Raw genomic sequence first — 14,301 nt, forward strand, 5'->3', positions numbered from 1 at the left:
AACTATTGTGGTATTGAATATGTACTTATGCACTTTATCTCTTATTAAGTTGCTTGTTGTGCGATAACCATGTTCACTGGGGACGCCATCAACTATTCATTGTTGAATTTCATGTGAGTTGCTATGCATGTCCGTCTTGTCTGAAGTAAGAGCGATCTACCACCCTATGGTTAAGCATGCATATTGTTAGAGAAGAACATTGGGCCGCTAACTAAAGCCATGATCCATGGTGGAAGTTTCAGTTTTGGACATATATCCTCAAATCTCAAATGAGAAAATTATTAATTGTTGTTACATGCTTATGCATAAAAGAGGAGTCCATTATCTGTTGTCTATGTTGTCCCGGTATGGATGTCTAAGTTGAAGAATAATCAATAGCGAGAAATCCAATGCGAGCTTTCTCCTTAGACCTTTGTACAGGCGGCATAGAGGTACCCCTTTGGGACACTTGGTAAAAACATGTGCATTGTGATGATCCGGTAGTCCAAGCTAATTAGGACAAGGTGCGGGCACTATTAGTACACTATGCATGAGGCTTGCAACTTGTAAGATATAATTTACATGATACATATGCTTTATTACTACCGTTGACAAAATTGTTTCATGTTTTCAAAATAAAAGCTCTAGCACAAATATAGCAATCAATGGTTTCCTCTTTGAAGGACCTTTCTTTTACTTTTATGTTGAGTCAGTTCACCTATTTCTCTCCACCTCAAGAAGCAAACACTTGTGTGAACTGTGCATTGATTCCTACATACTTGCATATTGCACTTATTATATTACTCTATGTTGACAATATCCATGAGATGTACATGTTACAAGTTGAAAGCAACCGCTGAAACTTAATCTTCCTTTGTGTTGCTTCAATTCCTTTACTTTGAATTATTGCTTTATGAGTTAACTCTTATGCAAGACTTATTGATGCTTGTCTTGAAGTGCTATTCATGAAAACTCTTTGCTTTATGATTCAGTTGTTTACTCATGTCATTACCATTGTTTTGATCGCTGCATTCACTACATATGCTTTACAAATAGTATGATCAAGGTTATGATGGCATGTCACTCCAGAAATTATCTGTGTTATCGTTTTACCTGCTCGGGACGAGCAGAACTAAGCTTGGGGATGCTGATACGTCTCCGACGTATCGATAATTTCTTATGTTCCATGCCACATTATTGATGTTATATACATGTTTTATGCACACTTTATGTCATATTCGTGCATTTTCTGGAATTAACCTATTAACAAGATGCCGAAGTGCCAGTTCCTGTTTTCTGCTGTTTTTGGTTTCAGAAATCCTAGTAACGAAATATTCTCGGAATCGGACGAAATCAACGCCCAAGTTCCTATTTTCACCGGAAGCATCCAGAACACCCGGGAAGGACCAGAGGGGGGGCACTGGGCCCCCAGACCATAGGCCGGCGCGGCCCAGGCCCTGGCCGCGCCGCCCTATGGTGTCGTCGCCCCTTCGACCCTCCTGCGCCGCCTCTTCGCCTATATAAAGCCCCTGGATCGAAAACCCTGAGACGTTCGACGAAACCCACAGAAACCTTCCAGAGCCGCCGCCATCGCGAAGCCAAGATCTGGGGGACAGGAGTCTCTGTTCCGGCACGCCGCCGGGACGGGGAAGTGCCCCCGGAAGGCTTCTCCATCGACACCGCTGCTATCTCCACCGCCATCTTCATCACCGCTGCTGCTCCCATGAGGAGGGAGTAGTTCTCCATCGAGGCTCGGGGCTGTACCGGTAGCTATGTGGTTCATCTCTCCCATGTACCTCAATACAATAATCTCATGAGCTGCTTTACATGATTGAGATTCATATGAGTTTTGTATCACTACTATCTATGTGCTACTCTAGCAAAGTTATTAAAGTAGTTCTATTCCTCCTGCACGTGTGTAAAGGTGACAGTGTGTGCACCGTGTTAGTACTTGGTTTATGCTATGATCATGATCTCTTGTAGATTGCGAAGTTAACTATTGCTATGATAATATTGATGTGATCTATTCCTCCTACATATGCATGAAGGTGACAGTGTGCATGCTATGTTAGTACTTGGTATAGTTGTATTGATCTATCTTACACTATAAGGTTACTAAAACATGAACATTATTGTGGAGCTTGTTAACTCCGGCATTGAGGGTTCGTGTAATCCTACGCAATGTGTTCATCATCCAACAAAAGTGTAGAGTATGCATTTATCTATTCTGTTATGTGATCAATGTTGAGAGTGTCCACTAGTGAAAGTGTAATCCCTAGGCCTTGTTCCTAAATACTGCTATCGCTGCTTGTTTATCGTTTTTTGCGTTACATTATCGCTGCAATACTACCACCATCAACTACACGCCAGCAAGCTATTTTCTGGCACCGTTGCTACTGCTCATACTTATTCATACCACCTGTATTTCACTATCTCTTCGCCGAACTAGTGCACCTATTAGGTATGTTGGGGACACAAGAGACTTCTTGCTTTGTGGTTGCAGGGTTGCTTGAGAGGGATATCTTTGACCTCTTCCTCCCTGAGATCAATAAACCTTGGGTGATCCACTTAAGGGAAAACTTGCTGCTGTTCTACAAACCTCTGCTCTTGGAGGCCCAACACTGTCTACAGGAAAAGGAGGGGGAAGTAGACATCAACCACCCACTCGTTCCCACCTCATCATCAACAAACGGCAGAACACACGGACGTTAGACACGTGTTGAGTAAAGACCGCGTGCTCACGTATACACCCGGTCACCAGGCTTCTTTTGCATCATTCATTAAGTATTTAGCCACAATACATAAAGGGATTTGCTAGTTCTCAGCTAGGTGCTCGGTCAAGTCATACATCATTTGATTTGCATCGTGATTCATGAGAGTCATGAGTTACAATATTAGTTGCAACTGAGATTTGATAACATCATCTGACTGAGAACGAAGTTAATTCTCAGTCGACTGCGAAATAGTCACTCCCATACATAAAATCTCCATTATGGATCAAATCTTGTACATCATGCAATTGTATCACCTTGATATATCATTTGAGTTAATAAAGTTGTCATTATCAAAAAAGCCATGTGTGCCTCTGAAAGGACGAGATGTCGCCTAGAGGGGGTGGATAGGCTTGTAAGAATGCGGAATTAAACTAACGTTTATTTTACAAGCACAAACCCTAAATATACTAGGCTCAACTAAGTGCAACAACGACAACTAGAGCTAACCAAGATAGACACAATATATATATGAACAACAAGTGATAGCAAGATATAATAACTTCAAACTCGATGGCTATCACAAGGGGAATTAAACTCGGGTATAGAAATAACCGAGGCACGCGGAGACGAAGATGTATTCCCGTGTTCCCTTCCTTTGCAAAAAGGTACGTCACTTTTGAAGAGGTGGGGATCCCACGAAGGATTTCCCAACGCCACGAAGGCTCACCTTCTTCTCCGAGCCTATCCCACGAAGGAATAACCGATTTTCTTATGGTTAGCTTTTCCTCCACTCCGTAGATGGCAAGCTTCACAACCACTTCACAAGCTCCACGAAGGAGAATACCGAGCCCCTTCACAACCTTTCACGAAGGAGGTCACCGGGACACCAACCAAGCCAACTAGGAGGTCACCCTCCAAGAGTAACAAGCTCACGGTCTCTCACTCGAACTAATAGTGGTGGAGAGCTCAATACTATGCAATGATACAAAACAAGAACACACAAGGTGTTCAAATCCTTCACACTCAAATCCCACAAAAGCAACAAACACTAGTAGGAAAAGCCTCATCAGTGGCGCACAAAAAAGTGATTCTGTGGCGCATGGGTGGTGCGCCACAGAATTCTCGCCACAAAAATAAGGATTCTGTGGCGCACCTGTCCATGCGCCACAGAAAGTCTTATTTCTGTGGCGCACCGGGCGGTGGTGCGCCACAGAAACAGAAAATCTTATTTCTGTGGCGCACCACCGCCGGTGCGCCACAGAATTTTTTTTAAAATTTCAAAAAAAAAGTGGCGGCCAGATCTAGATCTAGATCTAGATCTGGGGCCGCCGAATTTTTTTTAAATTTTTCTGGAAGGTCGCCGGAGGTGGGTGGTTGGTTGCGTGGGTGGGGTGGATGGAGGATGAGGCCGACCGGAGGAGGTGGCGGTGGTGGAATAGGAGGAGGTGGAGGTGGTGGTGGAATAGGAGGAGGTGGAGGTGGAGGTGGAGGTGGTGGTGGTGGTGGTGGTGGTGGTAGAGGAGGAGGTGGTGGTAGAGGAGGAGGTGGTGGTGGTGGTTGTTGTTGTCGCCGGAGGAGGAGGAAAAGGTGGTTGTTGTGGAGGAGGTGGTCGCCGGAGGAGGTGTTGGTCATGGTCGCCGGAGGAGGTCGCCGGAGTAGGTCGCCGGAGTTGGTCGTCGGAGGAGGTCGCCGGAGTAGGTCGCCGGTGGAGGAGAGGAGAGAGGAGAAGTGGAGAAGTGGAGGAGAGGAAGAGAAGAGGAGAGGAGGAGAAGAGGAGAAGTGGAGAAGGGGAGAAGTGGAGAAGTGGAAAGGGGAGAAGTGGGGAAGTGGAGAAGGGGAGAAATGGAGGAGAGAAGGAGAAGTGGGCGCCAGAAATTTCAAATTTCGAACGTTAATTCTGTGGCGCATGGGCACTTGGTGCGCCACAGATTTTTTTTTCCTTTTTTTGTATTTTGCAGCACAAAATCTTTAACTACCCGTAACTTTTTACTCTTTTCGAATTTGGAGATTCTAAAAATTGTCCAACCGGGCAAGCCCGGGTGAATTCAGATGTAGATTTTTCGTGGAAACATTTTGATATATTATGCGTTTTTTTTCGAGTTCGTATGCAACCAGAAATCCAGTTTGATGATTTTCTCACGCAATTTTGCAAAAAGAGTCGAAATTATTGTTTGTTAATTCTCAGTGGTAAAAGATGACATTACATGGGCATCTTGAAGCAATTTATTTTTTGAAATTTTTATCTATTTTTTTTATTTTTTACAGAGGTAAAAAAGGCGATCCACGGGGGGGGGGGGGGGGTGGAGTTGCGTGGGGAGACAAAAAAAGTTCTGTGGCGCATGAAACTCATGGCGCCACAGAAATGTGTAGTTTCTGTGGCGCACCATCCCACGTGCGCCACTAAAAGTCTTAATTCAGTGGCGCACCTGGACCAGTGCGCCACAGAATGTCTTATTTCTGTGGCGCACGTGATCCTGTGCGCCACAGAAATAGTGAAACCAATGATTGGGGCTGGCCCCACCCAATTTCTGTGGCGCATGGATCCCTGGTGCGCCACAAAATTAAGCTATTTCTGTGGCGCACCGTACCTGGTGCGCCACAAAATAACTTTCTGTGGCGCATTTTTGGTGGTGCGCCACAGAACTAAGCTCCGCCTATAAGGGTTTTCCTACTAGTGAAATGCTAGGATGGAATTAGAGAGGAAGAACAAAGGAGGAAATAAACAAATGACTCCAAGATCTAGATCCAAAGGGTTCCCCTCACTTAGAAGAGAAATGGATTGGTGGGGATTGTAGATCTATATCTCCTCTCTTAGATCCCTCAAGAATGAGCAAGAATCATAGGGGGAATCAAGAGATAGGGAAGTTCTCCAAAGTTAACAATGGAGGAGAGAGAGAGTAAAAGAACTTACCCAACCCAAGGTGTAAGAAGGCTTATTTATAGTCTAAGAGAAAATAGAACCGTTGGGGAGAAAAATGGGCAGAAAAATCGGCCCAGCCGGCCAGCCGGCCGGTCCACCGGGCCGGCCGCCGGACAGGCTGGCGCACAGGCCGGCAGCACCGATCGATAGGCCGGACGGGGTGCAGCAGGCCGACAGCGGCCAAAAGAGCCCAACCGGCGTCCATTGGGCGGGACGCCGGGCAAGCACCGGACGGGGCTGGAATATACCCTGGACAGTGTTCGGTGGGCATCAGGGACGATGCGCACCGGATGGGCCGGTGGCAGGCTCGGTGGTGCCGGGCGATGGCCGGACTGCTTCAGGACAAAACCTTTTCTTTTTTCTTTTAAATTGAAAATGCTCCCGACTCCGATTGTCATGAAACCAATTTTGTTGGAAAGATAATGATAAATAGAATCCCAACATAATATTTTTAGATGATTTTAGAGAGGGAGTCTCCCACTGTCAAGAAACGGTAAAGATGTCCAAACTCGAAAACGTAATAGAAGATGCATGCGGATTCCGTTTTCGATGAACTTGGGCTTGTTGAAAGGCTAGCAACAAGCTCAAGAACCTCACACAGAGAAACACCAAGAAGTAATAGGGATATGCAAAGTATGCAAAGGATTCAGCTCCCTAAGACGATGTGATCAAGTTACCCAACCGAAAGCCCCTCTTGATAGTGCGGCTATCTATCCTATAACCCGGTCTCCAAACAACAACCTTGAGACCAGTAAAAGGAATACCTAGCAAGGCCATACCTTTACCTTGCGCATCCCGCTTGATCTTGATGATAACTCTTCAAGCTCCACTCAAGCCGGAATGCCTCACTTGATCATTGTTGCTTCGTGAAGACTCACAAATGCTCCACCATACACCATGATGGGAAAGCTCCATTGATGCACATCTTCATGCTTCATGTGTTGACCAAACTTGAATCTATTCTTCACTCTTTGTATTAGTCAACCTTGTATCTTCTCATGCTCTATCATACTATCTTGAGGTGTATAAAGAACTCTTCATTTGTTTGCTTGTTCTAAATTTTAGTCAACCATAGCTCAACTCATGAGACTATCATGACATCGACTTAGAGCCATATCTTGAATTATTCACTTGGAATCAAGCACTCAAGATCTTGATCATTCATTGCTTAACCCATAAGTTAGAGCATGTCTAATAATGAGTTCCACATAAGAACTCCATCTTCGTTTCTTCTTCTTGATCATATCACGTATATGTTTTTAAATCGATGATCTTGATGCCAATACTCAAGGTATATCGTTTATCTTCATGGCATCCATACCAACACATGGACTACAAGTATTATCTATGAAATATTCCTTTATATAAACTCAATGAGAATATTAGTTCATAGGGGTTATCATTAATTACCAAAACCACACATAGGAGCAATGTACCCTTACAGCCTCATTAAGTTGGGCGATCTTGTTAGTGGGAGAGGAGACCTTGCATTCGATAACAAAACGTATGTGGTGAGCCATGGTGACTTTGTCAATCTCGATGCATGCTTTGGTATTCTAGAATTCCGTAGGACTTGTATGTTTGTGTACACATATGTGACACTTGTACTTGGTGAAACTAATTAAAGGCTATATGCATCGGTCGATGTAAAGGCCGTGGCTTGCCATTAGGAGAAATTCTTACATACATGCATTAGTTACTACATAGTCTTGGTCATTTGCATTCTCTTGGTAGGTATCTTGGATTTTACGTTCAAATTTAAATAAATCTAAGACATCTATTTATGTACAGAGGTAGCGATGTATATAATTTGACACGTTCCTCTCCAGACTAGTCTTGTGTCCTCCTCAATCTATCCCGAGACGAGTTAATCAGACTACCTAACACATAATTTGTTTTTCTCCGCTTTTTGTGGGGCATAACAATTGACTACCGCTTAGACTAAGTGCATGGAAGTAGTATTTACCTTGAACCCGTCCATGAATTGTATCCCCACTCGCTGTCATTGTCTCTCTTTAGGCTTAGGCTTACCCACATCGTGATTGACCTTTAGAAGGTCCCTAATGAAGTTGCATGGTCTAGAGTATGCATTGTTTAAGGAAATTTCCACTCGTTCGACACGGCATGCATAGTTCAGTACTTGACTGTTGGAACTCGGAGTTTGGGTAACATTCATATTATAGGATTTAATTACGTTGACGAAGATGAAAGTCACTCCGTCGGTTGCAACGCGCAACTGAAGACAGATGGAAGTCTTTAGACCAGGGTAAACTATTGTTTTGAGTGATAGCTTGTAGGTGTAGAATTTCCGAGCATTCTCACCCCAATGGATTGTGATTGAAATTATCCTAAATTCGTGTACAGCAATTACCAATCAACAGTTGAAGCTAGTGGTGATAAAACTCCATGCCTGGGCAATTAAGCTGGAGAGAAGAGAACAAGTGGAAGATGCAGATACGAGTAGTAGCATCGCTGGTTTCGATACACGCTAACCCTGACTGACCGCTGCCATTGCCAGAGTGGCGCCTGTGCAATACCGAGTGGTGACATCCCTCGGAACACGTGGAATCGAGGAAAAACAAAATGCTCCAAAACGAAGAACGAAGTCCACCGCCACCATCCTCCTCTCCTCCCTCCCTCCCCGATCTATATATTGCCGTTGTCTCACACTAGCACAGATATCGGATAATCAGCTCAACCACCAGTGCTTTGTTTACTGGAAGAAGAGGCGCAAACAGCCGTACATCAGCCAACGTTCAAGCAGCAGTACACCTCACCTTACACGTTCTTCTTGTTGGGATTGGGAGAGAGGCAACTAGGCAACAGGTGAGGATTGAGACTGTGTTCTTAGCGATGATTTAGCAGAAATTTCTTCTCTGGTTTACTTGCCATTTCTCTCGCATCTTGTTGGTGAAGTTCGAAGCTCTGTTCGTGGTTTCTCTAATCTTTCTTGTTTATTTCTTCCAGATTGTGTGGGAGGAAAGATCCTTGTTGCAAGAATGGGCATCCTGTTCTCCTGCCCGGCCGACGACCTCGACCCGATGGAGGAAGGGGTCCTCGAGCAGTCGGCGAGCTCCGGCCGCCTCAGGGCCTTGGGCTCCGGCAAGCTGCTCATACAGGGCTCGCTCAGCTTCAAGCGGGCGCAGCTCGACGACAACCACTCCGGCTCTCTCCAGCTGGAGACCGAGATCTCAATCAAGACCGCCGACATTGCCGCCGCCGCGCCGGACTCTCCCCCCGCCACGGTGGCGCCGCTCATACCGAGGGCGCTCGCCAGGGTGATGCACGCCGACGGCGTGCCGATGCCGGGCTCGGGCGCGGAGAGCCCGAAGCACGAGGCGGCGGCGCTCCGGCTGCAGAAGGTGTACAAGAGCTTCCGGACGCGGCGGCAGCTCGCCGACGCCGCCGTGCTCGTGGAGCAGAGCTGGTGGAAGCTGCTGGACTTCGCGCTCCTCAAGCGCAGCTCCGTCTCCTTCTTCGACATCGAGAAGCAGGAGACGGCCGTGTCCAAGTGGTCAAGGGCGAGGGCCCGTGCTGCCAAGGTACAAACAGCAGACTTTGCATCTGAATTTGGTTTCTTCTCCCAAGCAAATCTGGTGTCCAGCTGCCTGATCTGAAACCGTCAATTTTGGGCTGTGTTTTCCTTCAGGTTGGAAAGGGACTGTCCAAGGATGACAAGGCGCAGAAGATGGCACTCCAGCATTGGCTCGAAGCGGTGAGTGCCTCGTCAGTTAGAAACATGGTGTGATAGTTCAACTTTTTACTTGTTTTATCATGCAATGAGCTGATATCTGTATTGAAATCTTTGGTGGTGAGCAGATTGACCCGCGTCACCGCTACGGCCACAACCTTCACTACTACTACGATTGCTGGCTCAACAGTGAGAGCAAGCAGCCTTTCTTCTACTGGTAAGTTTGTTTCCTAGACAGATTTCTTGATTTTCATGGCCAATGAATGATGTGGACTGTGAGCTTACGATCCTGGTTTTTGATATCCAGGCTTGATGTTGGGGAAGGTAAAGAGATCAATCTTGAAGCCAAGTGCTCACGATCCAAGCTTCAGAACCAGTGCATCAAATACCTCGGTCCGGTAAGTGTTTTGCAATAGGAACAACTAGGAGTGACATCATGATATAGGTATATATGGTGGCTAAAAGAACCTAGTTAAATTGTGCAGAAGGAAAGAGAGGACTACGAAGTCGTAATTGAGGATAGCAAGTTCTTGTACAAGAAGAGCCGGCAAATCATCGACTCGTCTGGCGGACCGAGGGATGCAAAGTGGATATTTGTTCTTAGCACATCTAAGAGTCTGTATGTTGGCCAGGTAAATATGCAGTTATGCACATACCATCGTATAGACAGCCCTGACATGATCATCCATAAAAGTGTTAGCTCGTTGTGTAGTAACATGGTCCTGCCATTATAAATTGCAGAAGAAGAAAGGCAAATTTCAGCATTCTAGCTTTCTTGCTGGGGGAGCTACTTCTGCTGCTGGGCGATTGGTTGTTGAAAATGGTACTCTGAAGGTATGTAACACTTATGCTGGACACAGCTTTTACATCAAGTTTTATCAGCCAACATGCTGACACCATCTGAACTTTATTGTTGACAGGCTATTTGGCCTCACAGTGGTCACTACCGCCCGACAGAGGAGAATTTCCAGGAGTTTAAGAGCTTCCTGAAGGACAACTTGGTTGATCTAACCGATGTTAAGGTAAGCATGTTATGCTATGATTAAAACAAAATTTATTCAATATCTTCAGTGTTGCTACATTGTAGTATCGTGGCCTTACATGTTTTCAAATTGCTGCAGATGAGCCCAGCTGAGGAGGATGAGGAGTTCTGGGGTAGCCTCAAAAGAATTGCTTCAGAGAATGAGAAATCTGAAGATAAAACTGCTGCACTTGAAGAAACCGCCCCTCTTCAGACACCTCAAGTTATCGAAACAACATTGGCAGAGACTGAAACACACAAGAAACCAGTATTGGAAGAGCTGGATTCAACAGACGGCACCAAAACCGGTGAAGCCTCTACTAGCAGCCACATGTCTGAAACTGATGATCTGGAAGGGGGTCGGCAGGCACCTGTGCCGCGCGAGAAGATCCTTCAGAGGATCAACTCAAAGAAGGATATGAAATCATACCAGCTAGGAAAGCAACTGTCTTTCAAGTGGACAACCGGGGCAGGTCCTCGGATTGGGTGCGTCCGCGACTACCCGTCAGAGCTCCAGGCGCACGCACTGGAGCAGATGAACTTGTCACCAAGGTGCGCCATCGGAGCTGCCTGCTCTCGGTTCGCTTCACCTCAGAGGCGAAGCTTCAATAGCATTGTGACAAGGGGGTGCGAGAATGAGTCGTCCACACCGAGAGGAGCGTCCCGATCACCTCTGCAACATGGAATAGTTGCAACTGCGGCTACACCTGAGTGCTAATGGGAGGTGAAGTGAGCACACCTGCAGTCGCAGCTGATTGCATCACAACTATGGAGCTTCCTCATAACTACTGAAGATACAGAAATGCATTAGATGTGGATGATAGGAAAAATAAAGGAACATAGTTCCTGTGTTAGATGTAGATACTGTCTGTAGTATAGTCTAGGTGATATGCATAAACATTGTTCGTAGATCTGCATACCGTAGCTGCTTATATGGATAAGCAAACAGACATATACACATTCTTTAATTCATATTGTCCTTGTTCTTGAGAATAATGACTTAGGGACTAGGAAGCATTCATGTTCAAACGGCGGTTCAAAGTTGCTCTAGATTTCAAAAAATCACTTCTTATATTCGAAAATTCATGTCGCTTTGGAATTTGACCGTTACATTATATGTATATATGCTGGCAAAATTGTTAAAATAAATTGTACTATGTAAGTATTTTGTGAGAAATCAAAAAATATTATTTTCACCTTTCCAAGGATCTGACAGTCAGAATTACAAGCTAACTCTATGCTTTCCAGGACGCTACATATTTACAAATGGATGTACTACCAAGAGAGGAACAAAAAGAACCGGCTAAATCTGTCAACGCAATGTAACTAGGAGCTTTCACGTAAATCTGAATTAAAGCAAAAGAGTTTCTCATACTAAAAGTCGAAAGAATAGTTCCTTAGGTGCTCACTGTGTATCTGAATGCGCTTCAGTAATCAGCATCCACACGTCTTTTTGAAGACCATCGCTCTTTGTGGCCTCCCCTCCAGGGACGAAGGCATGAAGGAAGTTTGGTAGGGTCATCTCTATGACAGTGGGGTTATTATCTTTAAAAGTCTGCTGGGCTTTCGTACCCCAGGTATAATATCCCCGCTCTACAAATTGTGAAAAAAAATTCTAGAACAGGTGAGTACGATAAACAGGCCATACGTCAATTATGCTGCGAAAATTCAAATGCGAATTTATAACGCAGATCAAGAAATGAAAATGACAAATCTATCTATAAATAGTACTCCCTCTGTTTATTAATGCAAAACATTTTAGCTTTTTTAGATTCACTCATTGTATTTTTATTTATTTTAATCCATATCTAATCCATTTTAAAATATCTAAAATGTGTTATATTAGTGAATGGAGGGAGTACACAAGTCCAACTCAGACCATGAATTCAGCTCATTGACCATATTAACGCTGAACTTGTGTTTCTTTTTCTCCATCTACACGGTTACACGTTGGGTTTGGATTTACAAAACTTTGTGACATAGAAGATGCATGCTACTGCTATAGACGTTGTGTGGAGTATACTGGCACAAGAAGCTACAAAAGTTAATCACCACTAACTGTATTTAATGTTTACAAGATAAACTTGTAAAGAATTCACTTCACCGATTTTGGGATGAGCGAAATTTTTTGTGGAGCAGTGAAAACCACGGTAGGCCCCTTGTCTAAATACTTGTGCATATAGCCGTCCCAAATAACACGTGGCAATGATAAACAAAGCTACGTCTGCGTGTCAATTGGCCACGGCCCATCTGTCGACCAAAAATAATTTTGCATTTTCTTTTCTCTTGTGTTGTCTAAAAAAAAAATCGTCAGGTATGGAAGACTTTTCTTTGTAGTGAGAACTGAGTAGCACCAACACCATCAAGGGTTTTTTAACTGAAGATCAGGCCTACCAAGCACGGCGATGCACATACTACTATGGCATGTCGGCTAGGAATCTTCCTCGTGCTTTCCCGGCCCCAGATCCATCTCCTTCCGTCGATGCGTAGTCGAGATATCACACTAGATCCACTATCCACGAATCATGTTCCAAACTTTAGGGTCGCCATCTTCAACCACACGTTGGCACCACCACAACTACATGTCGTACCCGCTAGGCAACACCTGAACAAAGCCTCCTTGCTCCACCATGGCACCGGAGATAATGTTGCAACAACATGGATGGAGCTAGAGAACATACACATCTGATGGAGATGTCGCCGCCTTTGTGATGCTATCTACGAACCCTAACGCTGCTGATCTAAAGGGTTGGCAAGCACACAATGCAATCAACTACGAGACACTCCTATGAAGAACACCACCGTTGTGGGAGTGTAGCTGAGGTAGATTTAATCACCCGGATGCCACTCCCACCATTCCAATGGTGCGCCACGACACACTAACTCTATCCCTAAATACCAAGCCAGAGCTGAGGAACGGGGTCCACTCTCTCATGTTTCCTTAGTGGCAAGCGGAGGGAGATGGGACTAGCACCAGAACCGACTGAGGTCGGGGGAAACGGACTCGCCTCCCATGCCGCCTGTCTTGGGAGAAGGGGTGAAGTGGCGAAGTCAAGCAAGGAGAAAGGGATAAATTTCTTCTTTTGGTTGAGCTTGATTTGGGACATTTGGACATGCACTCTCTCCGTCTAAATATAAGTGTCTCAACTTTTTCCAGATACGGTATTTATAACTAACATAAATTTATGGAATTTGCTAGTTTTCATCTAGCTGAGAACTAAGTTCGTGCTCAGTCAAGTCCTATGTTGTTAATTTTTGCTTCGTGATTTATGTTGGTTATGAGTTGCAACAAGAATTGCAATTGAGATTTAATAACATCATTTAACTTAACTTCATTCTCAATCGATTGAGAAACCCTAAATTTATACACATCTGTATCTGAAAACTTATTTTTGGACAGAGGTAGTATATTGGAGAAACGTAATTTCGGTTTCAGATTCGGGGGTGGTGTTTTGGAACATGGGAGCATATGCTCCCTATATTTTGAAATGAATCTTACACATATTTTAAGTTTTAAAAATATTGAAACAAAAAATTCGCACGTACATCTTCACGTGCTACACGCTCACAAAGTCGTTTCATAAAAAAGGAACTTATCATGTGACGTGTGTAAAAAAGACAAAATTCAGTACTGAAAACAATGCTTTTCACAGGATAAGTTTTCTCTTTTTTACATAGGCCACAAAAAATATTATTTTTTCGTGAAACTTGACGCATACACATATATTATGAAGATGTACATGTAGAATTTTTTGTCAAATTTTTTTCATATTTCAAAATATGTTTTGTTGGTAGAGGGAGCATACGCACCCGGGAGCCGAATTGAATTTCCGTTCAGATTCGTGCTCCAAAATCAAACGAGGAGAAGAAACGTATGTACCCATGGGCCTGTTCCGCAGGAGGCCAAACTGTCGAAGGCCCATTCAATTGCCTGCATGCGAGCAATCCTTTTGGCCCGACGCGCATCAGCATCAGC

The 14,301-nt window shown here is 44.5% G+C and overlaps 1 protein-coding gene across 1 annotated transcript; it reads left to right on the plus strand.

The window, feature by feature from the left end:
* Positions 1-8,303: 8,303 nt before the first annotated feature.
* Positions 8,304-11,375, plus strand: LOC127332265 (IQ domain-containing protein IQM2). Its single transcript, XM_051358536.2, has 9 exons — positions 8,304-8,439; positions 8,581-9,155; positions 9,263-9,328; positions 9,433-9,521; positions 9,612-9,702; positions 9,790-9,936; positions 10,046-10,138; positions 10,225-10,326; positions 10,426-11,375. The coding sequence occupies exons 2-9, from the start codon at positions 8,613-8,615 to the stop codon at positions 11,041-11,043; spliced, it is 1,749 nt and encodes a 582-aa protein (XP_051214496.1). The 5' UTR covers positions 8,304-8,439; positions 8,581-8,612; the 3' UTR covers positions 11,044-11,375.
* Positions 11,376-14,301: the final 2,926 nt, after the last annotated feature.

This window comes from Lolium perenne, chromosome 4, assembly GCF_019359855.2.
Source record: "Lolium perenne isolate Kyuss_39 chromosome 4, Kyuss_2.0, whole genome shotgun sequence".
Classification (NCBI taxonomy): domain Eukaryota; kingdom Viridiplantae; phylum Streptophyta; class Magnoliopsida; order Poales; family Poaceae; genus Lolium; species Lolium perenne.

Bases quoted from the DNA above. Each gene is read 5' to 3' on its own strand.
- LOC127332265 (XM_051358536.2), top strand. From the start codon at position 8,613: ATGGGCATCCTGTTCTCCTGCCCGGCCGACGACCTCGACCCGATGGAG. The intron at 9,703-9,789 runs GTAAGTGTTTTG...TAAATTGTGCAG, and splicing joins GCATCAAATACCTCGGTCCG to AAGGAAAGAGAGGACTACGA. The intron at 10,139-10,224 runs GTATGTAACACT...TATTGTTGACAG, and splicing joins TTGAAAATGGTACTCTGAAG to GCTATTTGGCCTCACAGTGG.